A 15000-nucleotide genomic window follows, 5' to 3' on the forward strand; every position below is an offset into this window, starting at 1 on the left:
ACAGGCTGAAACTCATTTATATGTATACATAGAAAAACATGCATGAAAACTTTAGAAAAAATTCAATTGTATTCATAACCATAATCCTAAATGCTTTATTTGTCCATTCAACAGAAAAATCATCTTTCATAAATACTCTTTTCTCAGTAAAGCCCTCACCTTTCCCTGACTGGAGAATTTTTTTCTCTTTTTCCCTTGCGCTCTTCATCTCTACTAATGAAATGCATTTCCATAGTATCCTCCTCATCAGTTGTAAGAGGTGCAGAAGTAAGCAAGGAACCAAATGTTCCTTGTGCTGTATTCTCAAGCCTATGTGTTATGTCCTGCTGGGAGGGACTCTGCACTGGACAATCTGACTCCCCTTCAGGCACTGCAGCACTAGGCAGTTGCAGACTGGCTGAAGATGGTGGTGGCAACTGTGAGGATGACTCTGGAGTCTCCTGAGGCATCTCAACAAACTCATCAAGAGGGAGTGAGTCTAGTGAACCAGTAAGCAAACTGGATGCTGATGGGAGACCTTCCTGAAGGGTGAGGCCACCAGATTCAGATAGTAATGAAGGGAACACAGAGGTGGAAGGTGTGGAAAGTCCTAGAGTATGGTGGGTGGAGCCATCTCCTGCTGGCACCACACCTATGGAGTCTGTGGAAGAGTCTGAAGAAGAATCTGAAGAGAGGGCACGAGGTCTCAGAGAACTGGAAGGAAGAGCAGCAGAGGGAGAGGGCTGTGATGTAGTAGCAGAGGTAGATGAGAGTGGGATGGAAAACCCAGACCTGGAAGATGGATTTGGTTGCAGTTGACTGTGACAATAAAGGTGATGACATACTAAATGAGGAAGAGCATGGTACTGCAGCAGGTGCAGATGTGTCCAAGGCACTTGCATTACAAGAAGCAGTAGTGCCTGGTGTATCTGTTGATGAGGAGGAGGATGCTGTTACCGGTGATATAGGACCATTTCTGAAACCAGTGGCTGGTTGATCATCTCTGGAGCTATTTTCAATATTCTCTTCACATATTTCTGAAGTGGTCCCCAGAGGTGTTGCCTCATGTTGAACTGTATCTCCTGATGAATATATGGGAGGATGTGCTTCTGCATCTGTTGAGGCAGGAGATACCACCCTTGTCTCGCCAGATGAGTTCACAGCTATTACTTTGGTACTTGCTATAAATGCTGCCTCTGCTGATGTAGATGCCAGAGGTGATGTAGTAGCTGCTGTGGGTGTTGTTGATGTGACAGAAGTGGTAAGCAGGATAGATGCTATAGATGCTACTGACTGAGTAGTAGTTACTGTGCACAGTGATGATGTGGTGGCTGTTATGCGAACAGCTGCTGCTGTTATGAAAGTTGTTGTAGGTAAAGCAGCACCTTCTGTGGCCACTGGAGAATATGACACAATGGGTGCTGACTCCTGAGAGCTTGAAGTACTTGCTAATGTTACCTGAGTTTCAGTTTGATGAGCAGATTGTGCTGAAGTTAATACAGATTCCTGTGTTAAGGTAGTTACAGCAGACACCAGTGGTGACACGTGGTCAGCTTTAGTAGTTGCCGTGAACTCTGCTGAGTTGGCGGTAGTAAATTCTGTGTCCTTTTGCTGAATTTCTGCTATTGCATCAGGAAGTAGTGGGACAGTGGTAACTGACGTAGCAGAGTTAATTGAATCGAAAACATTAACACCCTCACTTTGAGCTGTACTTGCCCTTAAATTGTTAGCTGCCTGAGAAAGAGCTGCCTCAGAGCATGTTACAGCTGCAGGTGAAGAAGTAACTGATTCAGATGCAATATCCACTTTCAATGGCAAACTGACACTTGCTTTCCCTGCTTTTAATAAGCAAGAAGGATCTGAGTGAGCCTCAGAGTCTGCAGGAGGTACTATGGTAGCTGAAGTGTGAGGGAGAGATCCTGAAGAAGAACACTTCTGGGTCTCCTCACTTCTGAGCTGCAGGAGGCCAGCTGTTGTGGATGCATCAGTCCTGGGCTGCTTCTGAGCCACCTGTTGTTGGGGAGGCTCCCATCCCTCCTGCTCTAGAGATCGCTTCATTCCCAAGTCTGAACATAACCATCATCAGTACCTGAGGGAAAAAAGAAAAACCAAAGGGTTTGTAAACTGTTAAAGTTACTGTTTTATATGCAAACATATTTTCAAAAGTTGCCTTATACTGATCATATGACCATTACAGTACACAACTGAAGTGCAAATGTGTTGATCCACTCATCACATTTGTCACTACTTGATCTCTCTAACCTATACTTAGTTCAAGATCAGAAGTACAAATGGCTGCACAGCTCATTATTCACCAGTCTTGATTGGAGAAAGGTGAGGGATTAGTAGGAAGAAGCTGGAGAAGGCAACAGGCTTAAATGAGGCAAAGCTGCAGGCAGAGACGAAATACACTACCCTCCCAAGTTTCATGATCCTTGAGTTTTGCACTTGGTACTAAATTCTTACTATCTCCAGTTTCACAGAGCTTTGACAAGTATTGGTCACATTTACCAACCACTGGTGTCATGCACATATGTATAGTAAACCCTGCCTACCCCACCTAAGTTGGATCTCTCTCTCTCTCTCTCTCTCTCTCTCTCTCTCTCTCTCTCTCTCTCTCTCTCTCTCTCTCTCTCTCTCTCTCTCTCTCTCTCTCTCTCTCTCTCTCTCTCTCTCTCTCTCTCTCTCTCTCTCTCTGGGAAAGGAGAGTACATGGGACAAGGAAGTGGAGGAAGGGAGTGAAGGAAGAGGATGGGAGGACAGGGAGAAGGTAGAAAGAATAAATATAAGCAGCAAGGGTGAGAAGTGAGTGAAGAATTAGAGGGAGAGATGAAGTATTGATAGATAAGTACATGTATACCTCACCCTACATTGTTAATTGGTTCCAGAGGTCATGACTTGGGTCGAAAGATTGCAGGTCATGACTTAGGTAGAAAGACAGCTTAAGTCAAAATAATCACATTATAAACCATAAATAAACACTCCCCAATGCCTATTATAGCATTTATGATATATACATACAGTATTCTGAATAAAATAATTAAAAATAATTAAGTAAAAACTAATTTAAAATTTACTTGACGGGTCCCATTGATGTTGCTTGTTGGGACCGGTGCAGGAGGATGTTACATCATACATGTGGCTTTCATTACAAGTACACACACACACACACACACACACACACACACACATACACACGTGTGTATGCACGCTTAAGCAGCCAAACTGGGAGGATGCATGGGTAACAGCTCCGCAACTAAGATAAGCCAGTTGTGGTACAGGGAGTTGGAGTAGTGCTGTTCCTGTCTCCATAATAAAATACAAAAAGGTAGAAGTAATATTAAAAGTAGAGGTGAAAGAGAAAAACAGAATGGGAAAATGGAGCCAAACCAAAGTGAACTGTTTACGCCGAGTGATGGGCTAGTGGCGGGAGACATTTTTAGATGATTTTGTGATATATATATATATCACAAAATCATCTAAAAATGTCTCCATACCCATCACTCGGCGTAAACATGTTTACGCCGAGTGATGGGCTAGTGGCGGGAGACATTTTTAGATGATTTTGTGATATATATATATATATATATATATATATATATATATATATATATATATATATATATATATATATATATATATATATATATATATATATATATATATATATATATATATATATATATATATTATTTTTACATTCATTTAAATATGATTTTACATGTTTTATTATTATTTTAGTGTTCTGACAGTTCTAATATTTTTTAATGGCCAACATAAACTCGAGTAAAATAACTAAGGCGAGTTTTATTTTTCCATATAATATTTAAGAAAAACCAACACATCTTTGAAAATTACTTAACTTGAAACGATTTAGCCCGAGGTATTACTGTACAGTGGAACCTTGGTTACCGAACACCTCCCTTTTCAAACAAATCAGTTTTTGAACAAAATTTTAAACTCATAATTGCTTCGGTTGCCATACCATAATTCAGTTCTTGAACAAAGTTACTTTCAAATACTGAAAGACAAAAAGCAAAAGCTGCTGTTTATTAATGATTTATAGTTTCTGTAAATACTTCCTTCATTTTTAAGTATTTGGAGGAGAGACACAGTAGGTAAGACATTACTTCAATCTTTGAAAAATTAAATGTGATCCCAATGAAGAGCCTCAATGTAAACAAACAGTTTTTTTGGCACTCAGGAATAATCATGACCCACAACACCATCTTTACTACACAACTGCATTTTCCCAGTAGCTTTTCTCACCAGCAAGATCTCTAAGTGTTATGATCACCTTCAGTTTGGAAGTAAGTGGATTACTCTCTGTGACACTCTGTAAGGCTTCCCTCACTAGATCAGTGACAAAGAGAATACCTGCACAGTCTAGGCAATATCTTCTGATAAGTTCCGTGTCACTAAATTAATTCAATACATCCTTTCTGGATAAATTATTTCTGAACTGGAGATGTTGGAGAGCAGCTATCTTGGCTGAGGGAGCATCTGTCATAAGCTGCTAAGACAGGGTGAACTGGTGTCCAGGAACAGACTAATCCATATTACACTGATTCCTATGGGGAAAATGGTTTCAGTTTCTGAACATTTCAGATTTCAAACAACATTCAGGAACGAATTAAGTTTGAGAACCAAGGTTCCACTGTATTCTGTTTTCCTGTTTTCTATACTTTTTTTGTTTTCCTCCATCTGTTTCCTCTGCATTTATGCTCCTTCCATCCATTTTCATTCTCATTCAGTCTCATTCTATTTAGCAATCATCAGGATTGTTATTCTCTCTCTCTCTCTCTCTCTCTCTCTCTCTCTCTCTCTCTCTCTCTCTCTCTCTCTCTCTCTCTCTCTCTCTCTCTCTCTCTCTCTCTCTCTGTGTGTGTGTGTGTGTGTGTGTGTGTGTGTGTGTGTGAGAGAGAGAGAGAGAGAGAGAGAGAGAGAGAGAGAGAGAGAGAGAGAGAGAGAGAGAGAGAGAGAGAGAGAGAGAGAGAGAGAGAGAGAGAGAGAGAGAGAGAGAGAGAGAGAGAGAGAGAGAGAGAGAGAGAGAGATTTATGTCAATTTAACATGCTTTCATGAGCCGATACTTTATATTTCTGATGTTTGTAGTGACTTTTACGAAGAATTAGACTTCATAATAAAGGTTTTTGTGAACAAACATCACCATGCATTTCAACTGTCAAAAAAACTATTAAAAACAGTGTTTTTAATCCATTTTTTAATAGCATCATAAGATTTCAATTTTCTGTGGGTAAAATTCTTGATACATAAAAATATCCACATCTGCATCCACATCTGCATATATTCAAAATAGATATCTGTATCTACAAATACTGAAAAATTAACATCCAATCCACCTCTACATATGGGATATAAGAAGGGTAACATTAGCAAAATTCTCAGGGTCAGTAACCACAATAAGACAAGAAATAATGGGAACAAGCTTGATAAAGTTAAATTTGAGATAGGAAGGAACTGATTCTTAAATAGAGTGATAAATGAATGGAATACACTCAGTAATTAGGATGTTAGTACTAAGAAATCAGGTTGTTTATAATGTCACCAGGGAGCTTAAAAAGAAGATTAAACAAATGTAATATTGAATGCTCCAATCACATTTGATAGTTCCCTTACCTCCAGCCAACAATTCCAACAATAATAAAAACTGATAAGGTATGTGCATTACTAGGTTAGGTTTGATTAAGTTAGGTTAACTTAACCTAACTTAATCAAACCTAAGGTTAGGTTTGATTAGGTTAGGTTAAGTTAGGTTAGGTTTGATTAGGTTAGGTTAAGTTAGGTTAGGTTAGTTAGATTTGGTTAGGTTAGTTAGGTTAGGTTAGTTAGATTAGGTTAGTTAGATGTGGTTAAGGTTTTCTTGACAGTTTTACTTTTGATAATTTTCTAGAGTCCTTTCCTGGGCTTATTACTGGTCTATTCATGCACCTTTCGATACACCAAAAAAGTAAATATAAGGGGGAAGAAGTGCCCTCATCCTTAATGGACATCCAGGAGGCAAAGTTAAGTTAGGTAATGTTAGGTAATGTCAGGTTAGTGTCTTTAACACCTTCAATACAATGACTCCTACGTAGGTGTCATGGTTGCATTTTCTATTTTAGTTGTTGTTGAGCAGTCCTATATCCTGTTTTGAGTTATTTTTGAGCAGTCCCTTATCCTGTTTTGACTTGTTTTTGAGCAATCCTGTATCCTGTTTTGACTTGTCATGACAGACTCCATATATGTCATTGAGATTTTATTGTTCCTCCCATCCTCCCTGTTCCCACTGGTCATGTAAATTAACACCACCATGCCATAACCTCTATCCAGAATGAGGAAATCTTATTGGCATAGCCTTACATCATAGTTCCTTCCCCCTATGGTCCTTCCCTTATCTTCCATATTCCCCTATCCTTCTCCTCATCCTATAACCCATTCAACAGGGAGGGGAGATGGTAAGGGGAGGATACAGTTCCCCCCTTCTCTTGTTCATTCCTTGCCCTCTTACTCCTATTCCTCCCTCCTCCCTACACCTCTGTGTGTGTGTGTGTGTGTGTGTGTGTGTGTGTGTGTGTACTAATGTGGCTGGGAAGGTCATCTTATGACAATTACTAATTAATAAAGGTAGTGGATATGTGTCTATTACTTCCTTTTGTACATGTATGTGTGTGTGTGTGTACACACACACAGAGAGAGAGAGAGAGAGAGAGAGAGAGAGAGAGAGAGAGAGAGAGAGAGAGAGAGAGAGAGAGAGAGAGAGAGAGAGAGAGAGAGAGAGAGAGAGAGAGAGAGAGAGAGAGAGAGAGAGAGAGAGAGAGAGAGAGAGAGAGAGAGAGAGAATATGACACACTCAAGTCCATAAACACACAGCTGCCTACTAATCTCTTTTCTGATAAATCTGCCTTCCCTTCCCTCTCCTTCACCCATTACCACCTCTTCTGTAATTTACTACCCTCCAACCACCCTAAATTGTAAATGTGTGTGTGTGTGTGTGTGTGTGTGTGTGTGTGTGTGTGTGTGTGTGTGTGTGTGTGTGTGTGTGTGTGTGTGTGTGTGTGTGTGTGTGTGTGTGTGTGTGTGTGTCGTACTTACACCCAGAAAACAACAACTCCTGCCTTATGAGCAACGTGTTTTTTAAGCATCTGGAGCAAAGGAAGGAAGTGTCCAAGGGGAACAAAGTTAAGTTAGGTTAGGTAATGTTAGGTTAGATTATGTTAGTCACTGTAGTAGGTTAGGTAATGTTAGGTTAGATTATGTTAGTCACTGTAGAATTTTATATAAAACATTACCTAACCTAATTCAGGGGTACTTTTCCCCTATCTTATATTTACGTTTTAGGAAGAGAATAGACCAAGATAAATTTTTTACAATAGGACCAAACTGCATTTCAAGTATAAAACCTACGATACCTGTCATTGTTTTTTTGAGCATAAAACATGTAGGAAATACTTAATTTTGCCTCTTCTCCCCTCATCTTCCTGCGATCTTGGGGACTCATCAGGAAGCAGGGTTTATGTGCGAGGAACACAGAAATGGTCATTTTAGAGTACTTGAATGGATATGATAGCTTAAAAGAAGGCAATCCTACTTAACCTGACCTTATCTAACCTAACAGCCTGACCTAACCTAACCTATATGCATCACTTAACAAAAACTCCCTATATCACATAAACTATTAATTTGCAATGAGAACTTCAAAAAATTAAGTTTATCAGTATCCATAAAGGTAATAAAAAGGTAAATTTATATTTTTCAACCATCAAACAATTTCAGATGAGACTACATTTTCTGGTAGATTTTGATGTGCTTTGAATGAATCCAGTAACTATTTCTGTTGCAAATCAATTTTTTCTTGTATATCCCCCACACACATATAAACAAGCAGAAATTCATAAAAAAAACATTAACTAAACCTAACCTAATTAAACCTAATCTAACTAAACCTAATCTAACTAAACCTAACCCAACCTACCAACTTACCTACCAACTGTAAATTTGATCATTAATATCTCAGGAACAAACAATCTACAACAGTAAAGATACATACTTATATGCAACCCAAGTACTTCACTGAGATTTTTTTTTTTTTTTGCCGTGTGACAGGTGAATATGTATAAACTCATAAAAAAAAAACAATACTCCTATATGTATAGTGTTATGGTCCTCTCCTAAAATATCTAGACCAATAATAAGACCAGGAAAGCACTCTAGAAAATTGCCTTACTTTTCTGGGTTGTTTTTATGATTAATTCGCTTTGGGCCTCATTCTTCAGTCATAAATCCTTTATTTTTCAATCCTACCTGCCTGTGGGTCGAGGGAGGGGAGGGAACAGGAAAACTAGGCATTTCCGACTGAAATGAGCAAAAAACACCTAGAAAAATGTAAAATCTACAGCGTAAGGAAGGATTGGTGTAAAGTAAAAATAAACCAATAGCCGAACATTTACATGACTTCACACAAGCCCCTCTCAAGGTTTTCCCGATCAGCTGTGGGCTCAGTGAATCACCTTCCACTCGCTCTCACCAGTACTCAGCAGAGTGCAGCCGCTGCGTGCCTCCACATCTTGCCTCAGGGAACATCCTTTCAGTTACCCATGTCTAGGAGTGTTCGTGTTTCTATTTTAAATGTTAAGATATGCAGAGTACCACAGCTTTGTGAGTAGCGCACCTGCTGCACCACAACCTTGACGTGACTAACTCGAACAGGAGTTTGTTTACCTTCACCTGCCTGCTGCTGCTGCTCCCGCTTATCACTCTCACTTCACGCCTCACTCTGGGTGGTGCCGGGGTCTTACGTAGGTAAGGTGTGTGTTGATACGGTCAGTAACTAATACTACTGCATTCACACTCACTAGTGACTGTTGATGAGACGTCCCGAGGCAGGGATTGCCTTAGGGCCGGCCAAGGAACATAGTATAGCATCCTTAAGGTGGCCTTCATCCTCTTTTGTTTGCACTTTCTCATTCGTGTCTTATTTCATTTTGATATTTTTAAGAAAAACGTTATGTTACTTTGAAATATATATATATATATATATATATATATATATATATATATATATATATATATATATATATATATATATATATATATATATATATATATATATATATATATATATATATATATATATATATATATATATATATATATGAGAGAGAGAGAGAGAGAGAGAGAGAGAGAGAGAGAGAGAGAGAGAGAGAGAGTCTATAAAACCTCATGAATAAATGTTTTCATTGTTTCTTAATAAGTGTAAGGAACCACACAAGAACTTTTTGTTCTTACCTGGTTCTTACCTGGTTGGGCTCCCTAGGAGGGAACCCCATATTGGCTAGCACGCCAGCCCATTTAAGAGGCCATCAGTGTGAATTAATCTGGATAAAGATCAGACTGGAAAGTGTGCTATAAGCCCACTTAGAACAATAAAAAGCAAACAAGTAAAAAAAAATCGAATAAAGAATCTCCTAAGAATATGGCAAGTCCTTTCTTGAAAGAGTTTAGCTTGGTAGATTCAGCTACCTCTGACGGGAGGGTGTTACATAACCTAACGACACGAACTGAGAAAAATCTGAGTCTGGCTTCAGAGGTAATGTGTTGCACAAAAATCTTTTAAACTTGTGCCCTCATGTAATATCTCTTGCTGGTGCCATAGTAAATAAGTCAGAAGAAGATATAGATGACATACCATTGAAGATCTTCCAACACTTGAGTACTACTTACATATTCACTTTTTTTCAGTGTGCAAGTCATATATATGATTGCATATATGTTTACATAAAAACATAAGAAAAAGGGGGAAGTTGCAAGAAGCCGTCAGGCCTACACGTGGCAGTCTCTGTATGAAAAATACCTGCCTATTTCCACCTACCATCCCCATCCATAAATTTGTCTAATCTTTTAAAGCTCTCTAATGATTCAGCACTAACAACCTGATTACTGAGTCCGTTCCATTCATCTACAACTTTATTTGAGAACCAATTCCTTCCTATCTTTCTTAAATCTAAGTTTTCAAGCCTCAACCCGTAAGTCATTCTCCTTTTTATTGATTTTAATAGACCTTTATCATTCCTGTAATATGGGGACCAGAGAACTGCACAGCATAGTCAAGATGAGGTCTGGCCAACGCCAAATATAACTTTAATATTACTTCGTGACTCCTGCTTTTAATACTCCTATAAATAAATCCTAAAACCCGATTTGGCGTATTTCTGGCCTCTATGCATTGTTTTCTCAGAGGGAGATCAGAGCTAACTATAATTCATAAATCTTTTTCGTTCCCTGAACCTACCAGAGCTTCATTGCTTATTGTGTACTTACTGTGTGTGTTTCTTCTATCTACGCTAAGAACTTTGCACTTGTTGATGTTAAACTACATTTGCCATCTGTCTGATCATTCGTTCATCCAATACAAATCTGCCTGCAATTAAGGGGATGGCATCTGAATCTGACCTAATTAATCAACCTATCTTCGTGTCATCCGCAAATTTACTAACATCACTACTAATCCCACTATCCAAGTCATTAATATATATTAAAAACAACAATGGCCCTGAAACTTATCCCTGTGGCACCCCACTAATTACTTGACCCCACTCAGATTTAGACCCGTTTATTACAGCTCTGTCGCCTAACCACGATCTTATCCAGCCTAACACCTCCCAATTTATCTCATGCGCCCTAACTTTTCTCAGGAGCCTCTGATGGGGTATCTTGTCAAACGCTTTACTAAAGTCCAAGTATAGCTGTCGTAACTATCACTATTACCTTCCGTCTCGTAAACTTTACTGTAAAAACTCAACAAGTTCGTAAGGCAAGACTTCCCCTTGGTGAAGACATTAAACCAAGGTTTGCAAGGTTTAGGTCGAGAGAAAGAGTGAGGAATGTACGCCTCCACGCTAGACACTATCACCTCTGCTATGCGCTCGGAACACAGAAACGGGTATCTTTGTGCTCTCTGTAGTAGTCATTCCAAGGAAAATCGGAATAAAACCTCATCAGGTCTTCCCAATTAGCAGAGGCAAAACGCCAGAGGCACCTCCGCTTTGGGGGGATCCTGAGGAGGGATTGGAATGATAGGACAAGATACAGATATGAGGTTGTGATCGGAGGAGCCTAACGGAGAAAACAGGGTGACAGCTAAAGCGGAAGGATTAGAGGTTAATAAAAGATCAAGAATGTTGGGCGTATTTCCAAGACAGTCAAGAATACGAGTAAGGTGTTGCACCAGTTGCTCTGGGTCATAAAGGATAGCGAAGTTAAAGGCTAGTTCACCAGAATGGTCAGTGAAAGGAGGGGGAAGCCAAAGTTGGTGGTGATCATTGAAGTCTCGAAGAATGGAGAACTCCGCAAAAGGGAAGAGAGACAGAATGTACTCCATTTTAGAAGTTAAGTAGTCAAAGAATTTCTAATAGTCACAGGAGTTAGGTGGGAGGTATACAGCACAAATGAATCTAGTTTGAGAGTGGCTCTGTAGTCATAGCCAGATGGTGAAAAATTCCAGCTTTGGATTGAAAATGAGGATAGAGAAAGTAGGAAGAAACAGAAAAGGGGCTACTGTCAGTTGCCTCAGACACCTATGTTTTAGTGAGCAAAAGATGATGAGGTTTAGTAAAGGAGAGGTAGTGTTCTACAGATTGAAAATCAGATCTAAGGCCGCGAATGTTGCAGAAGTTAATGAAGAAAAAGTTGAGTGGAGTGTCAAGACACTTATGATCGATACCAGAAGATCAGTCTGACCTGGGGACATTTTAGGTCCCCTCTCAAGATGGAGACTCCGGTATAGGAGTCGCTGTATTTAATTTATAATTTTGAGTGAAGGGTATGTGTGCATGTAGTTTTGTGTGAAGGAAGAAAGTTGTCTTTGGAGGACAAGCTGCAACTGCTCTCTTGTGTTGTGAAACACAAAGGGAAACGTTCAGTGAGGTCACAGCTGGTTATTGATGAGTTCACAGCACTCCCTGATCCATTGTTTGAAACCTCCCTGGGAGTAATTTTCGTTTCGGCAGGTGTCTACGGCCTCCTGACAATCTCCAAGCACAAGCACTTTATCTTGGGGTAGGGTAACTACGTCTGCCTCCTCCTTCTTCTCCTTGTCCCCTTCCACCACGTTCATCTCCTCCTCTGTCACTTCCTTCAACACACTGAAGGGATTCTTGATTTCCATGTGGCGCCCCTCGAGGTGAGGCGCCTTGGTGACCTTCATTCTCTTTGCGCCCCTGCAAACAACCGACCACTGCTTATCGTCAAAATCACACACACACACTGTAAGAAAGAAATATTACAATTACAGCCTAGAGTGAAAGTGTAATAAATAATAATAATAATAATAATAATAATAATAATAATAATAATAATAATAATAATAATTAACAACAACAACAACAACAACATCATCAACAACATAACAACATAAACAAATAAATTTGAAAAAACGACATCCACAAGAAAATTCCACGTTGAAAGAACACAGGAAGTAACCCATCAAAAGAGCAGACAAGGATGAGGAATTTCTTTCCTTTTATTTATTTATTTATTTTCAAAATAAAACAATAGTAGATCAATGAACTGATTGTCAGAGAAAGTGGTTTATGTAAACAATATGCATAAATGTTATTCATTATATAAATGCGGCACAAAGCGGTAAACAATACGAACTTGATTCAGTCTTGTAAAGTTACAAATATATAAACACACACACACACACACACACATATCTAAAAATGAAAGCAGGATACAAATAAAACGAAAATCAACCAATGTAATAACACTTTTTGTTAGTATCGTGATGATGGGGGAAAACAACAATGGAGTAGGATACAAGTACTTAAGTTATCTACGTCAGGGGTGTCAAACTCAAATCCTTTAGAGGCCCAATTATGCACTTGGTTATGGTCTCGAGGGACATCAAAGAATTGGTAATTACTTATTGGCAATACTGAAGATTACAATTTACTTTGTTGGTCATCCTGGTTTACCAAAAATACATTATTAAGGTAAAAGGTTAAAGTTATTACGTCTCGTCTTAACAATTTAGTCACATTTTCCGCAGTTATAACATTTATAGTAACTCGAGTTGAAAAATCTCCTGTCATCTCGCGGGCCACTTAAGTCCATCCCGCGGGCCACATATGGTCCGCGGCCATGAGTTTGACACCCCTGGTCTACGTAGCTCTTGATACTGGACGCCTCTTAGGGAGACTCCAGCTTCTGGCAGCAGAACCTGTCAGTCTGGCACAGTGTTCTGATACGGAACATCGTCTAGCGAACGTAGGGCAATGAATGGTATCTTTCACAACACAGGGTCCCCATTCTCACATGTTTTAAGTAACGCCTTATCTTGACAAATATTTATCAAGTTTTATTTTCATCCAAAGATATTTCTAGTGATAATCCAACAAGGCTTCCGCATTCTTAGAACTCTAATAAATATCTCTGTGTGTCCAAAGCGTCCTAAAATGCGGACCGATAACGAAAGATTTCATCGTGTCGTCAACGCGTTCCTGACAAGGACACCAAGTACGTAAAGCTATTCAGCTTAATCCCTTCCTGCGCCGATGATGGCCAGGAGGTACATGAAGAGGTTGATCACGTCCAGGTAGAGGTTGAGGGCTGCAAAGATGTACTCCTCGGGAGAGATGGCTAACTTGTGGTTGCCTCCGAGCATGAGTTGCGTGTCAAATATGATGTACAAGCAAAACAGCAACGCACCGATGCAGGCATAGAGTATATAGAGCACACGACTCTGCATTATACCCGCCATGATGCCGAAAAAGATGAGCATGATGATCGTCGTGAACAGCGCGCCACTCATGAACGTGAAGTCCCATTTGGTCTGTGATGAAAGAAGGAAGGAAAGGGAGGAAGGCTTCAGAAAAAAAAAAAAAATTGCAAATTCCGCTTCCAGGAGGAAGGGAGTGACAAGAACTTTATGGTAAGTGGATAAATCAGCGGCCCCGCCGCAAAAAGAAGAGGGGGCAGTGAGGTGATTTCTAGATCAGCTTAGCTTGCGGCTACTGCGTATAGTATCAGTTAACCTTTTCACTGCTAGACATTCATTCTCCACAATCCCTTACAATTTTTGAGATACTTATCTTTGTACTAAAGCATGTTGAATATTTATGTTGCCTGGATCATACAAAATCAATTTTTATCTTCTTTTTACTTTATCAGTCCATGCAAATCTAGATTTTTACATTGCTCTGAATGTTATGAAAATATGAACATGGCAGTGAAAGTATCACACAGACACACACACACACACACACACACCTGGAAGGCGAAGAGGGTGAGTCCTATGGTTACGACGATGGTGGCGCCAACAGCAATCAGTACGTCCTTTGCTTCAAATGTAGCAGCTATACTTCCCAGCAGGTAACCCTCGCACAGTGTGAACACGAACAACGCGATGTAGTTGTGAGGTGTCTTTCTCCTGAGGTTCCCGCAGCAGCTCAGTGCTATCACCATCGCCAAGGTAAGCCCGAAGGCAGTCCAAAAGACTGCCTGATTTCTGACTGCGAATTTCTGTACATCCGGCACCAGCACGAACACGGCCACGATGGCAAAGGTGATGATCAGCTGGCTCGTGAGCACGGCGTACACTTTCCTGTAGAGGGGGGTCAACGTTACCCTTTCCTCAACTCATCGCCTTATTCCCCCTAACTGCCCTACAGCTCTGTCGGTAACTTCTTGCTGTCTATTCCTTGTATTCCTCTTCCTCCTCTTCTTCCTTCTATCATCAGCAACGCTTGAATTCATCATATCATCATGGAATAAAAATTTTAAGAATGGATTAAAGTAAATGGTAAAATTACTACTTTTCACACACACTCACACACACACACACACACACACACCTTATAAAGCCGCGCCTCACACTTTTCTCTGAGAAGGCAAATTCATCCATTTGATGCTCCATCGCGTACACTTCCTGATCCATTGTGGCGGCAGAAGCGGTGGTAGTGACGATGCTTGCTGTGTGGCAGCGGTGGCTGTGGTGTCCTCCCTGCTCCGGCTGAAAGAAT

The 15000-nt window shown here is 40.0% G+C and overlaps 2 protein-coding genes across 4 annotated transcripts in view; both read right to left on the reverse strand.

The window, feature by feature from the left end:
* LOC135103507 (uncharacterized) overlaps positions 1-8835 on the reverse strand; it is a 23664-nt gene extending 14829 nt beyond the window's left edge. For 2 of the 3 annotated variants that reach the window (XM_064009905.1, XM_064009903.1), the window contains exons 1-2: positions 8505-8676; positions 160-2068 (exon numbers count right to left, since the gene is read on the reverse strand). In XM_064009905.1, the coding sequence (XP_063865975.1) occupies positions 160-881 (722 nt within the window). In that variant the 5' untranslated portion in view covers positions 882-2068; positions 8505-8676. Of the gene's footprint in view, positions 1-159; positions 2069-8504; positions 8677-8698 lie in introns of those variants that run through there. The other variant, XM_064009904.1, reaches the window with a different exon arrangement.
* A 3651-nt stretch (positions 8836-12486) lies between these two features.
* LOC135103510 (protein lifeguard 1-like) overlaps positions 12487-15000 on the reverse strand; it is a 2859-nt gene continuing 345 nt past the window's right edge. Inside the window, exons 2-4 of the mRNA XM_064009907.1 lie at positions 14833-14990; positions 14249-14582; positions 12487-13811 (exon numbers count right to left, since the gene is read on the reverse strand). Of these exons, the coding sequence (XP_063865977.1) occupies positions 13515-13811; positions 14249-14582; positions 14833-14915 (714 nt within the window). The 5' untranslated portion in view covers positions 14916-14990 and the 3' untranslated portion in view covers positions 12487-13514. The remainder of the gene's footprint in view (positions 13812-14248; positions 14583-14832; positions 14991-15000) is intronic.

Source organism: Scylla paramamosain, chromosome 9 (genome assembly GCF_035594125.1).
Source record: "Scylla paramamosain isolate STU-SP2022 chromosome 9, ASM3559412v1, whole genome shotgun sequence".
Taxonomy (NCBI): domain Eukaryota; kingdom Metazoa; phylum Arthropoda; class Malacostraca; order Decapoda; family Portunidae; genus Scylla; species Scylla paramamosain.